The sequence below is a fragment of the Rhinopithecus roxellana genome, chromosome 11 (assembly GCF_007565055.1).
Source record: "Rhinopithecus roxellana isolate Shanxi Qingling chromosome 11, ASM756505v1, whole genome shotgun sequence".
In the NCBI taxonomy this organism is placed as follows: domain Eukaryota; kingdom Metazoa; phylum Chordata; class Mammalia; order Primates; family Cercopithecidae; genus Rhinopithecus; species Rhinopithecus roxellana.
In genome coordinates, this window is record NC_044559.1 from 116780042 (window position 1) to 116796589 (window position 16548).

General features: G+C 43.5%; 1 protein-coding gene across 1 annotated transcript; it reads left to right on the forward strand.

Moving 5' to 3' along the window:
- Positions 1 to 1050: 1050 nt before the first annotated feature.
- Positions 1051 to 10946, forward strand: VIM (vimentin). The gene is made up of 9 exons (XM_010354755.2): positions 1051 to 3095; positions 3759 to 3819; positions 7043 to 7138; positions 7226 to 7387; positions 8144 to 8269; positions 8620 to 8840; positions 9302 to 9345; positions 9752 to 9837; positions 10586 to 10946. Exons 1-9 carry the CDS (start codon positions 2533 to 2535, stop codon positions 10625 to 10627), a joined length of 1401 nt encoding a protein of 466 aa, XP_010353057.1. The 5' UTR covers positions 1051 to 2532; the 3' UTR covers positions 10628 to 10946.
- Positions 10947 to 16548: the final 5602 nt, after the last annotated feature.

Genomic DNA, 16548 nt, shown 5'->3' on the forward strand with positions numbered 1-16548 from the left:
CCCTGAGGAGTCAGCTATGAGCACCAGCAGGGCACAGTGCCACACCGCGCCAATACCTTATCCTCCTTTTCCATAGTGAGTCAGTCAGCAAGCGTCCCCTGACAGTGCCACCGCATTGCCCTGGGATCGGCATTGCATGTAGAAGTGAGTGCCACACTCTCTTCTCCCGTACGGAGATCGCCTTTCTCATTCTAAGGGTTCCAGGCAAACTCACAATGGTGACATTTGCTGAGCAGTGGCTTGAATAAAGGGCTCTCAGAAAGCAAGATGTAACTCAGAGCATAGGCTTGTCCTCCAGGGCACCAGGCCCCAGGAATGCTCCTGGGGAATGACCTGCAACCTCCCAGTGAAAGAGAGAATAAAAGAAAGCCCCAGCAGGCGAGCTGGGCAGTAGAGAGTCCTGTAATTCCACCTTGGCAGCACCATTTGCAAGAACGAACTGGGATAAGGTAAACAAAATATTGCCTAAAAGAGGCTTGTCCGAAGAAGTCAGAAGAAGCTCTTCATTTGCCTCTAAATTATTTTTCTTAAATACCAGGTAACCTGCAGTACCCCTTGCCCCCACCAAAAAAAAAAGAAAGAAAGAAAGAATTTTTTTTTCCTCCTACCCACTGCAGAATTGATTTTACAGTGGTTCTGTAGTTAATCCTTTCAGTACACCATAAATCTAAATACTCAAAAAACCTGTGCTTTTTCAATTGCTACTAAATCACAAGAAGACTGATTTACATAGCCTCTTTTTATCTCCCTTGGCTGGTGAGTACTCAGCTCTGCTCGTTACTAATGTTGAAACAACAGCCCTTGAATTGAGTGATTTCCCTAGAAAGGTTAAGATGACCGAATCTGAACACTCTCTCCGTGCCTGGGACACGAAGTTTTTTGCTCCGTAGACAGTTTTATCCCCCTCACCCCAAGGTCAATTGCACGAATTCTTCCGGAAAACAGAACCTGTGACATTTCCCAGACAAATCACCGTAAACCCTGCACTGTGCATTGCTGTCCTAAAATTAACACACAAATCTATTGCCGCCAAACATTCTGTCATTTGTGTTATATAATTGCCTTTCATTTGAACTCATTAATCAAATTGGGGTTTTTAAGCAACACCTAATTAATTATTTCATTGGCTCAAATTATACCTTTAATAACTTCCACCAGAGTGAAAACCACTGATCACTGAGTTCGATTTTGAAACTACGGACGTTGAGTTTCCTCTTTCACCCAGAATTTTCAGATCTTGTTTAAAAAGTTGGGTGTGGTTTCATGGGGGGGAGGGGGAAGAGCGAGAGGAGACCGAAGGGACGGGGGCGGGGACTCTGCAAGAAAAACCTTCCTGGTGCAATCGTGATCCGGGAGGCCCACGTATGGCGCCTCTTCAAAGGCTGCATAAGTTTCTTACTAACAAAAAGTCCGCACATCGAGCAAAGTCAGGCTTTAGCGAGTTATAAGAACTTAGAGGCGCTCTTGTCCCCCACAGGGCCCTACTGCACACATCAAAGCGACGGCCCAGCTCTAAGTTGGTAGGACTGGGAACCAGCAGCACGCGCGGAGCCGCTGAGACTCGAGTCAATCTGTCTAACGGTTTCCCCTAAACCGCTTAGGAGCCCTCAATCGGCGGGACAGCAGGGCGCGGTGAGTCACCGCCGGTGACTCAGCGACCCCACCCCTCTCCCTCGGGCTTTCCTCTGCCACCGCCGCCTGGCAACTCCCGCCGTCCGAAGCTGGACTGAGTCCGTTAGGTCCCTCGATAGAACCTCCCCTCCCCCCAACATCTCCCAGCCAAGGCAAGTCCACTGACAGAGGCGTGGGCCGGAGCAGCCCCCCTTTCCAAGCGGGCGGTGAGCGAGGCTGCGCGGGGCCCTGAGCCCTGCGTTCACGCTGAGCTCTGCGCGCCCCCACCCCGCGTTCCAATCTCAGGCGCTCTTTGTTTCTTTCTCAGCGACTTCAGATCTGCCGGATCCCTTACTCTTCCCTCTTCCCGCTCCTTTGCTCGCGGGTCTCCCCACCTGACCGCAGCCCCGAGGCAGCCGCGCGCTTCCTCCCACGCCCCTTTGGCGCGGTGCCACCGGACCCCTCTGGTTCAGTCCCGGGCGGATTCCCCCTCACCGCGCGACCCCGCCTTTCTCAGCACCCCAGGGTGAGCCCAGCTCAGACTATCATCCGGAAAGCCCCCAAAAGTCCCAACCCAGCGCTGAAGTAACGGGACCAAGCCCAGTCCCGGGCCCTGGAGAAGAAAGGCTGGAGTGTGCCCCCACCCCACCCGCCCACCCTCGCCGCTTCTCGCCAGGTCCCTATTGGCTGGCGCGCTCCGCGGCTGGGATGGCAGTGGGAGGGGACCCTCTTTCCTAACGGGGTTATAAAAACAGCGCCCTCGGCGGGGTCCAGTCCTCTGCCACTGTCGCTCCGAGGTCCCCGCGCCAGAGACTCAGCCGCGCTCCCACCACCCACACCCACCGCGCCCTCGTTCGCCTCTTCTCTGGGAGCCAGTCCGCGCCACCGCCGCAGCCCAGCCTATCGCCACCCTCCTCAGCCATGACCACCAGGTCTGTGTCCTCGTCCTCCTACCGCAGAATATTCGGCGGCCCGGGCACCGCGAGCCGGCCGAGCTCCAGCCGGAGCTACGTGACTACGTCCACCCGCACCTACAGCCTGGGCAGCGCGCTGCGCCCAAGCACCAGCCGCAGCCTCTACGCCTCGTCCCCGGGCGGCGTGTATGCCACGCGTTCCTCTGCCGTGCGCCTGCGGAGCAGCGTGCCCGGGGTGCGGCTCCTGCAGGACTCGGTGGACTTCTCGCTGGCCGACGCCATCAACACCGAGTTCAAGAACACCCGCACCAACGAGAAGGTGGAGCTGCAGGAGCTGAATGACCGCTTCGCCAACTACATCGACAAGGTGCGCTTCCTGGAGCAGCAGAATAAGATCCTGCTGGCCGAGCTCGAGCAGCTCAAGGGCCAGGGCAAGTCGCGCCTGGGGGACCTCTACGAGGAGGAGATGCGGGAGCTGCGCCGGCAGGTGGACCAGCTAACCAACGACAAAGCCCGCGTCGAGGTGGAGCGCGACAACCTGACCGAGGATATCATGCGCCTCCGGGAGAAGTAAGGCTGCGCCCATGCAAGTCGCTGGGCCTCGGGAGGGGGCTGGAGGGAGAGGGGAACGCCCCCCGCCCCCGCCAGGGCTGCCACGCCCTTGGGGATGAGGCCTGGGGGAGGCCTGCCGGGGGGACTACGAAGAGCCCCGGCTGTGGCTGTGGCGGCGCAGCCCCGCCCGGAACCCAGACCTTGCAGTTCGCATTTCCCCCTCTGTCCCCACACATTGCCCAAGGACGCTCCGTTTCAAGTTACAGATTTCTTAAAACTACCACTTTGTGTGCAGTTGAAGGCCCTTGGGCACAATGAGAGCGAGTCCTCCAAACTTTTATAAAGTTTCCTGCCCCTTCTGGCGGGCTGCCAATCGCCGGGCGGGAGAAGGAAGGAGGGGAAGGCGGTGGAGGGAGCGAGACAAAGGGATGGTCTCTCGGGGGTGGGGCTGGCGGGGCTGCCCTGCAGGTCTATGCGGCGACCGCGATTGCCCCTCTGCGCGGTGCCCAAGGTCCCACTGAAACCTGCCGAGGACCGCAGGCCTTTAAGCTGCAAGCGCTAGTTGCGCGGAGGTGGCGCAGCGGCTCTGGAGGCGCAGCGCGGCTATGTGGTGGTTGGGTGTGGCCGCCCCGCCCCTGGCGGTTTCCCAGTTCCCCTTTGGTTAATGCGCAACTGTTTCAGATTGCAGGAGGAGATGCTTCAGAGAGAGGAAGCCGAGAACACCCTGCAATCTTTCAGACAGGTTTGTAGGCTTTCTTCCCACTCGCAGCCACCTGACCCCACCCAACACAACCCACGAGCAATTCTAAAAGTTGCTTAACCCACGTCTAAAAAGTGCAAAACTTCAGGGCTGCGCGTAAAGCCCTCTAGTGGCGGGAAGACCACAGATTGGAGCTTCTTCTTATTAGAAAAAATATTAATAAAACCGCTTGGACGATTTTTTTATTTTTTTGAGACGGAGTCTCACTCTGTCGCCTAGGCTGGAGTGAAGTGGCGAGATCTTGGCTCGCAGCAACCTCCGCCTCCCGGGTTCAAGCGATCCTTGAACGATTTCTAAGCCGTTCCTTGGGACATAAAAATCCTTTAACATTTTACTTTGTTTCCAAAATGTTGCACAGTTTTGCAACACATTGACCTTCTGGTTTCGAACGGTCACAATTGTAGATTGTGGTTTGCCAAAGTCAAGTTGCTTAATTTTTACAAGGTCACAAAAAGCGCAGTTATGCCCTACAGTTTAAAATGGAAAACGTGTTGGAAGAAAAGAAAACTTAGTTTCCAACTGGAATGGAGCCAGCAAGTTTCTTTTCTTCTTTGAAATTTCTATTGTGGCATTAAAGTTCGATGGAAGTATCACTATGCACAACTATTTTGTGATCTAATAAGGGTGAAAAGGAGCCATCTGTCCCCTCGGCTGAGGGGTATTAATGGTTTCTATGGGCTTCACTATGGAATGTAGATACAGACATTCTGGCAAATGCGGTGGCTGTGGACAGAAATAATAGGAGTCTTTGTGTTCCCGGGGAAGCTTTGCAGCAGGCTACATTCTTATTGAATATGTAGTGATGTAAGCACGGTTCTAATTGGACACAAGTATTTGCTAACATCCGTTATCTAATATCTGGCCCAGACTTGAGAAGTATGTAATGTAAAAAGTTTTTTTTTGTTTTTTTTTTTTTTTTTTTTGAGGCAGAGTCTCACTCTGTCGCCGGGGCTGGAGTGCAGTGGCCGGATCTCAGCTCACTGCAAGCTCCGCCTCCCAGGTTTACGCCCTTCTCCTGCCTCAGCCTCCCGAGTAGCTGGGACTACAGGCGCCCGCCACTTCGCCCGGCTAGTTTTTTTGTATTTTTAGTAGAGACGGGGTTTCACCGTGTTAGCCAGGATGGTCTCGATCTCCTGACCTCGTGATCCACCCGTCTCGGCCTCCCAAAGTGCTGGGATTACAGGCTTGAGCCACCGCGCCCGGCCAAAAAGTTTTTAAAGCTACAAATATACCTCACATTTTGAAAGTCCTTTCTTGATTGGATTCTTGTATTCTTTAGCACTCTTGCCATAAAAAATAATAATAATAGTAATAAACCCAAGGCTGAAAAATTCAATTTTAACTAAAGGGTTTTTGTGCGTTTTTTTTTTTTTTTTTTTCACCAAAATTGGATGGACTTACAGAATTTTTGACTTAAAATTGGAATCCAGAAGCCAGAAGATCCCCATTATAGTCTATAGTTTATTCTCTGGAATATTTACTGGGATTAACTGCAAAGCACTCTCAGATGAATAGTGTAGTACAACATTTTGAAACTGAAAAACATTTACCAAATTAATTTAACCACAGCAATGTGTGGTTCATTTTAGTCCTTGAGCATTTTTGATTATCATACCTGTAATGTTCTACAGAGTAGTGAGTTAACATGAAACAACATCAATACAAAAGATCCTCTGTTTAGAGATTAAGCAAAACTCCTCCTTCTCTTCCATGTAAGCAAAATTCCTCATTCTCTTCAATGTAATAGTAATACCACATTGATTTTTCTTTGGAGATTAGTAAAATATCTTTTATGTATTTCTTAGGGCTTAGCAAGTAAAAATGAATGTTTTCATCAAGTCTGATCTTTTTATCACCCACTCTTCATTTTTCCACTAAGGTGATAGAAAAATCTCAACAGTTTAAGACCATAAGGCTATAAACTGAACTCCAAATATAATTGCTGACAAGGTAAACAATCCTCATGCATCCTTTTAGAGGAAATAAAATCTTAGTTGCAAGATTACATGTTCTGAATTGGAATGTTGAGCTTTACAAATGGAAACATAGAAGGACAGCTGAATCAGCAAAAATCCTTCATGTAGTTTCATTCTCTGCAAGTTTAACCAGTCATTCTGAAACAGGCCAACTGAACGGATACAGTGGCGAGTGAAAAAGACACGCCTTTGTAGGGTGAGTCAAAGGAGTTTTAGAAGAAAAATCCATCAGAGAAAGCAAAGAAAATACAGTTCAGAGTTACATTTCTTTTCCAATTTTTCCTGAACTGAATCTTTGGCATGCATATCCTGAATTGGGTTATTATTGAATGTAAATCTAGCCTTGTACAATGGATGCCAGATGACTACATATTTGCTTTGGAGCCTAAGGATAAGTTTCAAAAGATTTGAGTGGGGAAAAAAAGCTAAAACTCTTGAAGCACAAGTTTCTGTTCTCCATGTACTCAAGTGTACATGAAGTTGTGAAAATTTGTCCACCTCTATCATCATGTTATTCCACGAAATTACAAAACAAATCTTAAAAATGTTGTGGCATAGATTTTCTAGATTTAAAAAGTAATTAAATTAAAGGAATTACTTTATTTTTTGAAACAGAGTGTTACTCTGTTGCCCAGGCTGGAGTGCAGTGGTGCTATGTCGGCTCACTGCAACCTCTGCCTCCTAGGGTTGAAGAAATTATCCTGCCTCAACCTCTCAAGTAGCTGGGACTACAGGTGTGTGCCACACACCCAGCTAATTTTTGTATTTTCAGTAGAGACGGGGTTTTGCCGTGTTGGCTAGGCTGGTCTCAAACTCCTGACCTCAAGTGATCCACCCACCTCGGCCTCCCAAAGTGCTGGGATTACAAGCAAGAGCCACCATGACCAGCCTTAAAAAGTAATTTTAAAATGTCACTGGTAAAATGTGGATTCAGTCATGACTGAGTGCAGTTTACCATGTGTGTGGACATTTATTTATTTTAAAATTGTCTGATCACCACGTTGAGTAAAACACAAGGGGTCACAATTAAAATATATTAGTGAGCAGGAGAAAGCACAGCATATTATAGCACTGAATGATTTATAAACCTATACAAGGGTCATAAAATGTGTCAGCACCTTTTCTATAGTAAGGAGACTAGGTTCAGATGGTTAATCTAAGACAAATAAATGAGATAAGCCATAGACTTTTACATCCTCCATGTCCTGTCTTTTCTCTGTTCAAAATAGGATGTTGACAACGCGTCTCTGGCACGTCTTGACCTTGAACGCAAAGTGGAATCTTTGCAAGAAGAGATTGCCTTTTTGAAGAAACTCCACGAAGAGGTTAGTGGAGTGACTTTCAGGGAATGAATGAGGGTAAGGCAGCCCCCACGGTTGGCACAGCTGACCGTCTGTCTGTTCTTTTTGCAGGAAATCCAGGAGCTGCAGGCTCAGATTCAGGAACAGCATGTCCAAATCGATGTGGATGTTTCCAAGCCTGACCTCACGGCTGCCCTGCGTGATGTACGTCAGCAATATGAAAGTGTGGCTGCCAAGAACCTGCAGGAGGCAGAAGAATGGTACAAGTCCAAGGTAGGAAACAAATCAGTGCAGCTTGAACAAAAGAAAAGCATTGTGTTCTCAAAACCCCATACTTGTGCGTGATTCCTAAATATCCTCTAGCTCCAGTGCAAAGCTGTCTTTGACTTCTTGCTCACATTGTGTTTGTCACCACGGCCTTCCTACCACTCACATCACCTCCTTTATTTATTTATATGTATATTTATTTATTTATGAGACAGAGTCTTGCTCTACTGCCCAGGCTGGAGCGCAGTGGCATCATCTTGGCACACTGCAGCCTCCGCCTCCCAAGTTCAAGTGATTCTCCTGTCTCAGCCTCCTAAGTAGCTGGGACCACAGGCAAGCACCACCATGTCCGGCTAATTTTTGTCTTTTTAGTAGAGATGGGGTTTCACCATGTTGACCAGGCTGCTCTCAAACTCCTGACCTCAGGTGATCCACCTGCCTTAGCCTCCCAAAATGTTGGGATTACAGGTGTGAGCCACCACACCTGGCCACATCACCTCGTCATAGCAGACTCCCTTCCCCCTAACCTTGCCTCCAAGTAAACCCCAATGCCATACCTTTGACGTCCACTGTGTTGAAATGAGCATAGTAGACTGAACCCTGAAAATATTAATGTCAGTACTCCACTGCTCTTTCCCTGACTTTCAAAACAGAAATTTAAACCTATACTGGAAGACATTCAGTGAGAAATACGATTTCTTTTCTAAGAGAATCAAAAGACTTGAATGTGAGCAATCTACATTTCTGTTTTCTTCCTAACAGTTTGCTGACCTCTCCGAGGCTGCCAACCGGAACAATGACGCCCTACGCCAGGCCAAGCAGGAGTCCAATGAATACCGGAGACAGGTGCAGTCCCTCACCTGTGAAGTGGATGCCCTTAAAGGAACCGTGAGTACCAACCCTGCAGTAAAAGAGGGAAAATGATGGTTCATTCTGTTGACTAAGCTCATGGTGATACCTGAACAAGATGCTGAGTCTGTAAAAGTTTATACCATAATGCAAAGAAAATGAATTATCAAGACAGACTCAAAAAGGACTTGATGGAGCTCTTGAAGGTTTTAGCTTGCATATATCATTGCTTCTAATATGAAGGACTTGGTACTTGTATTCTCCACCAAAAACTATAGTGGTCGCCATTTGCCACTAATGGAAATTATTGCAGAAGGTCTGTAAATGGTTCTGGGAACAGCTGGGGTTTTCTGAGAAATAACACCAGAAATCTTTCTCACCTCCTGCAGAATGAGTCCCTGGAACGCCAGATGCGTGAAATGGAAGAGAACTTTGCCGTTGAAGCTGCTAACTACCAAGACACTATTGGCCGTCTGCAAGATGAGATTCAGAATATGAAGGAGGAAATGGCTCGTCACCTTCGTGAATACCAAGACCTGCTCAATGTTAAGATGGCCCTTGACATTGAGATTGCCACCTACAGGAAGCTGCTGGAAGGCGAGGAGAGCAGGTAGGGAACTCAGACTTGGATGTGTGAACTAATGGTGACCATTTGTTAGGCCCTGTGCCACTGGCCTGTAAGCACAGTGTCACATTTAATCTTTAGAAAGTTTCTTTGAGGTAACTAGTTTCCACTTTTTGTAGAGGAGGAATTTGAATTGAGAGAGAGTAAATGACTTGCTAAAGTAAGGGTTAACCAACAGCAGAGCTGGGATTTGAACCCACAAATCTGTCAAAGCCTCCACTCTTCTAACTCCTGTTCATGCCTCTGTGGAGAAAGTGCTTGTAGTAACATATTTTAAATGTACTAACAAGACCAGTCATAGGAAAATGTTTCTGAGACAAATCCCTAGTTTATGACTTAAAACAGTACGTTTTCTTACATGACGAACACGAGAAGTGTATTAATTTGTTCCTAGTGGTTGAAGTTATGTGCCAACAATTTTACTGTTTCTCTTCATCTGTTTATAGGATTTCTCTGCCTCTTCCAAACTTTTCCTCCCTGAACCTGAGGGGTAAGCATTTTATTTCCCTTTAAGTAAAACGTCAGCAGCTTGTAACCATTGTGTTTATGTCAAAGCATTTTTTTTTTTTTAGGATATCTGAAAAAAATGTCATATAAGAGAAAACTCTGTAAAACATCTAATTTTCGAACCCAAGTACACTCTTGCATTCTATGCTCTAAGTTAAATGCAAACTCCTTTTTCCTTCTTCCTGCCACAAGTGCTATCTCATCCTGATTCTCAAGTGTGTCAAGGCCTGGGTTTGCAAACAGAGACCACTCTAAAATTATTTGGGGAGTAGCACTTTACACAATTGCCTCTCCCCCACAAATCATAATTGTTTCACTAAAATGGTTACTTGGTTTTTCTAAGAAAAAACTCGTTTGTACTCATTTTTGGCCTCTTTTTATTTATTTAGAAACTAATCTGGATTCACTCCCTCTGGTGGACACCCACTCAAAAAGGACACTTCTGATTAAGACGGTTGAAACTAGAGATGGACAGGTTGGTATCTTTTAAGTAAAATATAGAGTAATCTCAGACAGGAGTTGGTATGTTTTAAATCAGTGAATCTGCATCTCAGATACAGCAGGCTAATTTGAGAGGTTCAGGTTTCATTCATGCCTACTAAAAAAAGAATAGGCTCCTTCTTCCAGCAGTACACACAGCCAAGTAATTATTTGGCTCCTGGATGTGAAGCTGAGATAGCAATCTTCCTACACTCCAAAATTAGTGATTTGCTTTGGTGCTTAATTTGAAGTGGGAGTAAGCTTCCTTAAACCACTTCCTAAAGCAACTATAAGAAACAGCTTCACTAGACTACCTCAATATGGGGAATGCTTTGATCCTGGACATATGGCGTCTTCCCACCTCCATACTTTATAGATTCCTAAACCCATCTATATAATACAAGCATGTGCCATACGATCATTTAGTTTTAATATGTCTTAATTGCTTTTAAACTTGGCTGTGTTGTGTACAACTATTATACCATCCTTTATAAACACACTTCTTTAAAAAAAAATTCTTTTTGTAAGTTACAACGTTTCATTGGATCCTTATATTGCCTGTAGTGGAAGAGAGTCCTGTGTGTCTGCTGCTTCTAGCTTTCATTCATGCAGAAGCAACATAACCTTCTGATTTGCACAATAAATTATATATATTTAGCAGGATTTTTATTTGCCATGGTATATAGGATAATTTAATCTTTGGCATGTGGCATTACATTTATTTGGGGTTTTTTTTTAAACAGGTTATCAACGAAACTTCTCAGCATCATGATGACCTTGAATAAAAATTGCACACACTCAGTGCAGCAATATATTACCAGCAAGAATAAAAAAGAAATCCATATCTTAAAGAAACAGCTTTCAAGTGCCTTTCTGCAGTTTTTCAGGAGCGCAAGATAGATTTGGAATAGGAATAAGCTCTAGTTCTTAACAACCGACACTCCTAAAAGATTTAGAAAAAAGTTTACAACATAATCTAGTTTACAGAAAAATCTTGTGCTAGAATACTTTTTAAAAGGTATTTTGAATATCATTAAAACTGCTTTTTTTTCCAGCAAGTATCTGACCAACTTTTTCTGCTTCAATAAATCTTTGGAAAAACTCTTTCGTTGTGTTATTTATTGGATAGTAGCTAAACAATTCTCTATTTGGTCCTGTTAGTTAATTAGTCATTACAATCATGTAACTTGATAAATTCAGGTTATTTATGCTTGAGATGTAGTTCCTAATTTTGTCATTTTTGATAGACCCCACTTCTTTTTATTATTACTTAAAAACATTTACAAATAGGTGCTGTCGAATAAAATAACTTGTACCAAAATGAAGATAGGTCTCTATACAATGAGCTCAGCCCTGTGATTTTAATAATAACAGACTTCCTAAAATTAAAAACTTTTTTAGTACATATAGCATATAGTAACATAAATTCTACTTTGAGAGTTAAAGCATATAGGAAGTTGTCAAGATATAGGGACTTATCTTCCACTAGCAAGATGCAGAGAAATGGAAAAAGTTCACCTAGGTTTTATTTAAGACAGGATCTCACTTTGTCACTCAAGCTGGAGTAAAGTGACTCAATCATAGTTCACTGCAGCCAACTCCTAGGCTCAGGCAATCCTCCCACCTCAGCCTCCTCAGTAGCTAGTATTTGAAACAAATGAATGTCTAACTTTAGCCTAAAATGTGAGTTGTCTTCCCACAACTAAACACACACCTGGCTAATTTTTAAAATTTTTTGTAGAGCTGGGGTCTCGATGTGTTGTCCAGCCTAGTCTGGAACTCCTGTGTTCAAGCAATCTTCCCTCGGCCTCCCAAAATGCTGAGATTACAGGCATAAGCCACCACACTCAGCCCAGTTCACCAAGTTTTAATATAGGAAACCACTGTGCTTTACTGTGTGTGGGTTTGTGATGTCTATACCTATATCCATCTATCTATAGATACAGATATTTTTTCTTTTTTATTTATTTTTTTATTATACTTTAAGTTCTAGGGTACATGTGCACAATGTGCAGGTTTGTTACGTATGTATACTTGTGCCATGTTGGTGTGCTGCACCCATCAACTCGTCAGCACCCATCAACTCATCATTTACATCAGGTATAACTCCCAATGCAATCCCTCCCCCCTCCCCCTCCCCATAATAGGCCCCGGTGTGTGATGTTCCCCTTCCTATGTCCAAGTGATCTCATTGTTCAATTCCCACCTATGAGTGAGAACATGCGGTGTTTGGTTTTCTGTTCTTGCAATAGTTTGCTGAGAATGATGGTTTCCAGCTGCATCCATATCCCTACAAAGGACACAAACTCATCCTTTTTTATGGCTGCATAGTATTCCATGGTGTATATGTGCCAGATTTTCTTAATCCAGTCTGTCACTGATGGACATTTGGGTTGATTCCAAGTCTTTGCTATTGTGAATAGGGTCACAATAAACATACGTCTGCATGTGTCTTTATAGCAGCATGATTTATAATCCTTTGGGTATATACCCAGTAATGGGATGGCTGGGTCAAATGGTATTTCTAGTTCTAGATCCTTGAGGAATCGCCATACTGGTTTCCACAATGGTTGAACCAGTTTACAATCCCACCAACAGTGTAAAAGTGTTCCTATTTCTCCACATCCTCTCCAGCACCTGTTGTTTCCTGATTTTTTAATGATTGCCATTCTAACTGGTGTGAGATGGTATCTCATTGTGGTTTTGATTTGCATGTCTCTGATGGCTGGTGATGATGAGCATTTTTTCATGTGTCCATTGGCTGTATGCATGTCTTCTTTTGAGAAATGTCTGTTCATATCCTTTCCCCACTTTTTGATGGGGTTGTTTGTTTTTTTCTCGTAAATTTGTTTGAATTCTTTATAGGTTCTGGATATTAGCCCTTTGTCAAATGAGTAGATTGCAAAAATGTTCTCCCATTCTGTAGGTTGCCTGTTCACTCTGATGGTAGTTTCTTTTGCTGTGCAGAAGCTCTTTATTTTAATTAGATCCCATTTGTCAATTTTAGCTTTTGTTGCTGTTGCCTTTGGTGTTTTAGACATGAAGTCCTTGCCCATGCCTATGTCCTGGATGGTATTACCTAGGTTTTCTTCTAGGGTTTTTATGGTTTTAGGTCTAACATTTAAGTCTCTAATCCATCTTGAATTAATCTTCATATAAGGAGTAAGGAAAGGATCCAGTTTCAGCTTTCTACTTATGGCTAGCCAATTTTCCCAGCACCATTTATTAAATAGAGAATCCTTTCCCCATTTCTAGTTTTTGTCAGGTTTGTCAAAGATCAGATGGTTGTAGATGTGTGGTATTATTTCTGAGGGCTCTGTTCTATTCAATTGGTCTATATCTCTGTTTTGGTACCAGTACCATGCTGTTTTGGTTACTGTAGCCTTGTAGTATAGTTTGAAGTCAGGTAGCGTGATGCCTCCAGCTTTGTTCTTTTGACTTAGGATTGTCTTGGCAATGCGGGCTCTTTTGTGGTTCCATATGAACTTTAAAGCAGTTTTTTCCAATTCTGTGAAGAAAGTCATTGGTAGCTTGATGGGAATGGCATTGAATCTATAAATTACCTTGGGCAGTATGGCCATTTTTACAATATTGATTCTTCCTATCCATGAGCATGGTATGTTCTTCCATTTGTTTGTGTCTTCTTTTATTTCACTGAGCAGTGGTTTGTAGTTCTCCTTCAAGAGGTCCTTTACATCCCTTGTAAGTTGGATTCCTAGGTATTTTATTCTCTTTGAAGCAATTGTGAATGGGAGTTCGTTCATGATTTGGCTCTCTGTTTGTCTGTTACTGGTGTATAAGAATGCTTGTGATTTTTGCACATTAATTTTGTATCCTGAGTTTTTATTTTTGCACATTAATTTTGTATCCTGAAGTTGCTTATCAGCTTAAGGAGATTTTGGGCTGAGATGATGGGCTTTTCTAAATATACAATCATGTCATCTACAAACAGGGACAATTTGACTTCTTCTTTTCCTAACTGAATACCCTTGATTTCTTTCTCTTGCCTGATTGCCCTAGCCAGAACTTCCAACACTATGTTGAATAGGAGTGGTGACACAGGGCATCCCTGTCTTGTGCCAGTTTTCAAAGGGAATGCTTCCAGTTTTGGCCCATTCAGTATGATATTAGCTGTGGGTTTGTCATAAATAGCTCTTACTATATTGAGATATGTTCCATCAATACCGAATTTATTGAGAGGTTTTAGCACAAAGGGCTGTTGAATTTTGTCAAAGGCCTTTTCTGCATCTATTGAGATAATCATGTGGTTTTTGTCTTTGGTTCTGTTTATATGCTGGATTATGTTTATTGATTTGCATATGTTGTACCAGCCTTGCATCCCAGGGATGAAGCCCACTTGATCATGGTGGATAAGCTTTTTGATGTGCTGTTGGATTCAGTTTGCCAGTATTTTATTGAGGATTTTTGCATCGATGTTCATCAGGGATATTGGTCTAAAATTCTCTTTTTTTGTTGTGTCTCTGCCAGGCTTTGGTATCAGGATGATGTTGGCCTCATAAAATGAGTTAGGGAGGATTCCCTCTTTTTCTATTGATTGGAATAGTTTCAGAAGGAATGGTATCAGCTCTTCCTTGTACCTCTGGTAGAATTCAGCTGTGAATCCATCTGGTCCTGGACTTTTTTTGGTGGGTAGGCTATTAATTATTGCCTCAATTTCAGAGCCTACTATTGGTCTATTCAGGGATTCAACTTCTTCCTGGTTTAGTCTTGGGAGAGTGTAAGGGTCCAGGAAATTATCCATTTCTTCTAGGTTTTCTAGTTTATTTGCATAGAGGTGTTTATAGTATTCTCTGATGGTAGTTTGTATTTCTTTGGGGTCGGTGGTGATATCCCCTTTATCATTTTTTATTGCATCTATTTGATTCTTCTCCCATTTCTTCTTTATTAGTCTTGCTAGCAGTCTATCAATTTTGTTGATCTTTTCAAAAAACCAGCTCTGGATTCATTGATTTTTTGGAGGATTTTTTGGGTCTCTGTCTCCTTCAGTTCTGCTCTGATCTTAGCTATTTCTTGCCTTCTGCTAGCTTTTGAATGTATTTGCTCTTGCTTCTCTAGTTCTTTTAATTGTGATGTTAGAGTGTCAATTTTAGATCTTTCCAGCTTTCTCTTGTGGGCATTTAGTGCTATAAATTTCCCTCTACACACTGCTTTAAATGTGTCCCAGAGATTCTGGTATGTTGTATCGTTGTTCTCACTGGTTTCAAAGAACTTTATTTCTGCCTTCATTTCGTGATGGACCCAGTAGTCATTCAGGAGCAGGTTGTTCAGTTTCCATGTAGTTGAGCGGTTTTGATTGATTTTCTTTGTCCTGAGTTTTAGTTTGATTGCACTGTGGTCTGAGAGACAGTTTGTTATAATGTCTGTTCTTTTACATTTGCTGAGGAGTGCTTTACTTCCAACTATGTGGTCAATTTTGGAATAAGTGTGAAGTGGTGCTGAGAAGAATGTATATTCTGTTGATTTGGAGTGGAGAGTTCTGTAGATGTCTATTAGGTCTGCTTGGTGCAGAGTTGAGTTCAATTCCTGGATATCCTTGTTAACTTTCTGTCTCATTGATCTGTCTAATGTTGACATAGATACAGATATTTTTTGTTTTGTTTTCTTTTTTTTTTTTTTTTTATTATACTTTAAGTTCTAGGGTACATGTGCATAACGTGCAGGTTTGTTACATATGTATACTTATGCCATGTTGGTGTGCTGCACCCATCAACTCGTCAGCACCCATCAATTCATCATTTATATCTTGTATAACTCCCCAATGCAAGCCCTCCCTCCTCCCCCCTCCCCCCTCCCCATGATAGGCCCCTGTGCGTGATGTTCCCCTTCCCGAGTCCAAGTGATCTCATTGTTCAGTTCCCACCTATGAGTGAGAACATGCGGTGTTTGGTTTTCTGTTCTTGTGATAGTTTGCTAAGAATGATGGTTTCCAGCTGCATCCATGTCCCTACAAAGGACGCAAACTCATCCTTTTTTATGGCTGCATAGTATTCCATGGTGTATATGTGCCACATTTTCTCAATCCAGTCTGTCACAGATGGACATTTGGGTTGATTCCAAGCCTTTGCTATTGTGAATAGTGCCGCAATAAACATACGTGTACATGTGTCTTTGTAGTAGAATAATTTATAATCCTTTGGGTATATACCCAGTAGTGGGATGGCTGGGTCATATGGTACATCTAGTTCTAGATCCTTGAGGAATTGCCATACTGTTTTCCATAATGGTTGAACTAGTTTACAATCCCACCAACAGTGTAAAAGTGTTCCTATTTCTCCACATCCTCTCCAACACCTGTTGTTTCCTGACTTCTTAATGATTGCCATTCTAACTGGTGTGAGATGGTATCTCATTGTGGTTTTGATTTGCATTTCTCTGATGGCGAGTGATGATGAGCATTTTTTCATGTGTCTGTTGGCTGTATGAATATCTTCTTTTGAGAAATGTCTGTTCATATCCTTTCCCCACTTTTTGATGGGGTTGTTTGTTTTTTTCTCGTATATTTGTTTGAGTTCTTTGTAGATTCTGGATATTAGCCCTTTGTCAGATGAGTAGGTTGCAAAAATTTTCTCCCATTCTGTAGGTTGCCTGTTCACTCTGATGGTAGTTTCTTTTGCTGTGCAAAAGCTCTTTAGTTTAATTAGATCCCATTTGTCAATTTTTGCTTTTGCTGCCGTTGCTTTTGGTG

Coding starts and splice junctions, on each gene's coding strand:
- VIM (XM_010354755.2), top strand. CDS start 2,533: ATGACCACCAGGTCTGTGTCCTCGTCCTCCTACCGCAGAATATTCGGC. Junction 3,096..3,758: donor ATCATGCGCCTCCGGGAGAA/GTAAGGCTGCGC, acceptor CAACTGTTTCAG/ATTGCAGGAGGAGATGCTTC. Junction 8,841..9,301: donor CTGGAAGGCGAGGAGAGCAG/GTAGGGAACTCA, acceptor ATCTGTTTATAG/GATTTCTCTGCCTCTTCCAA.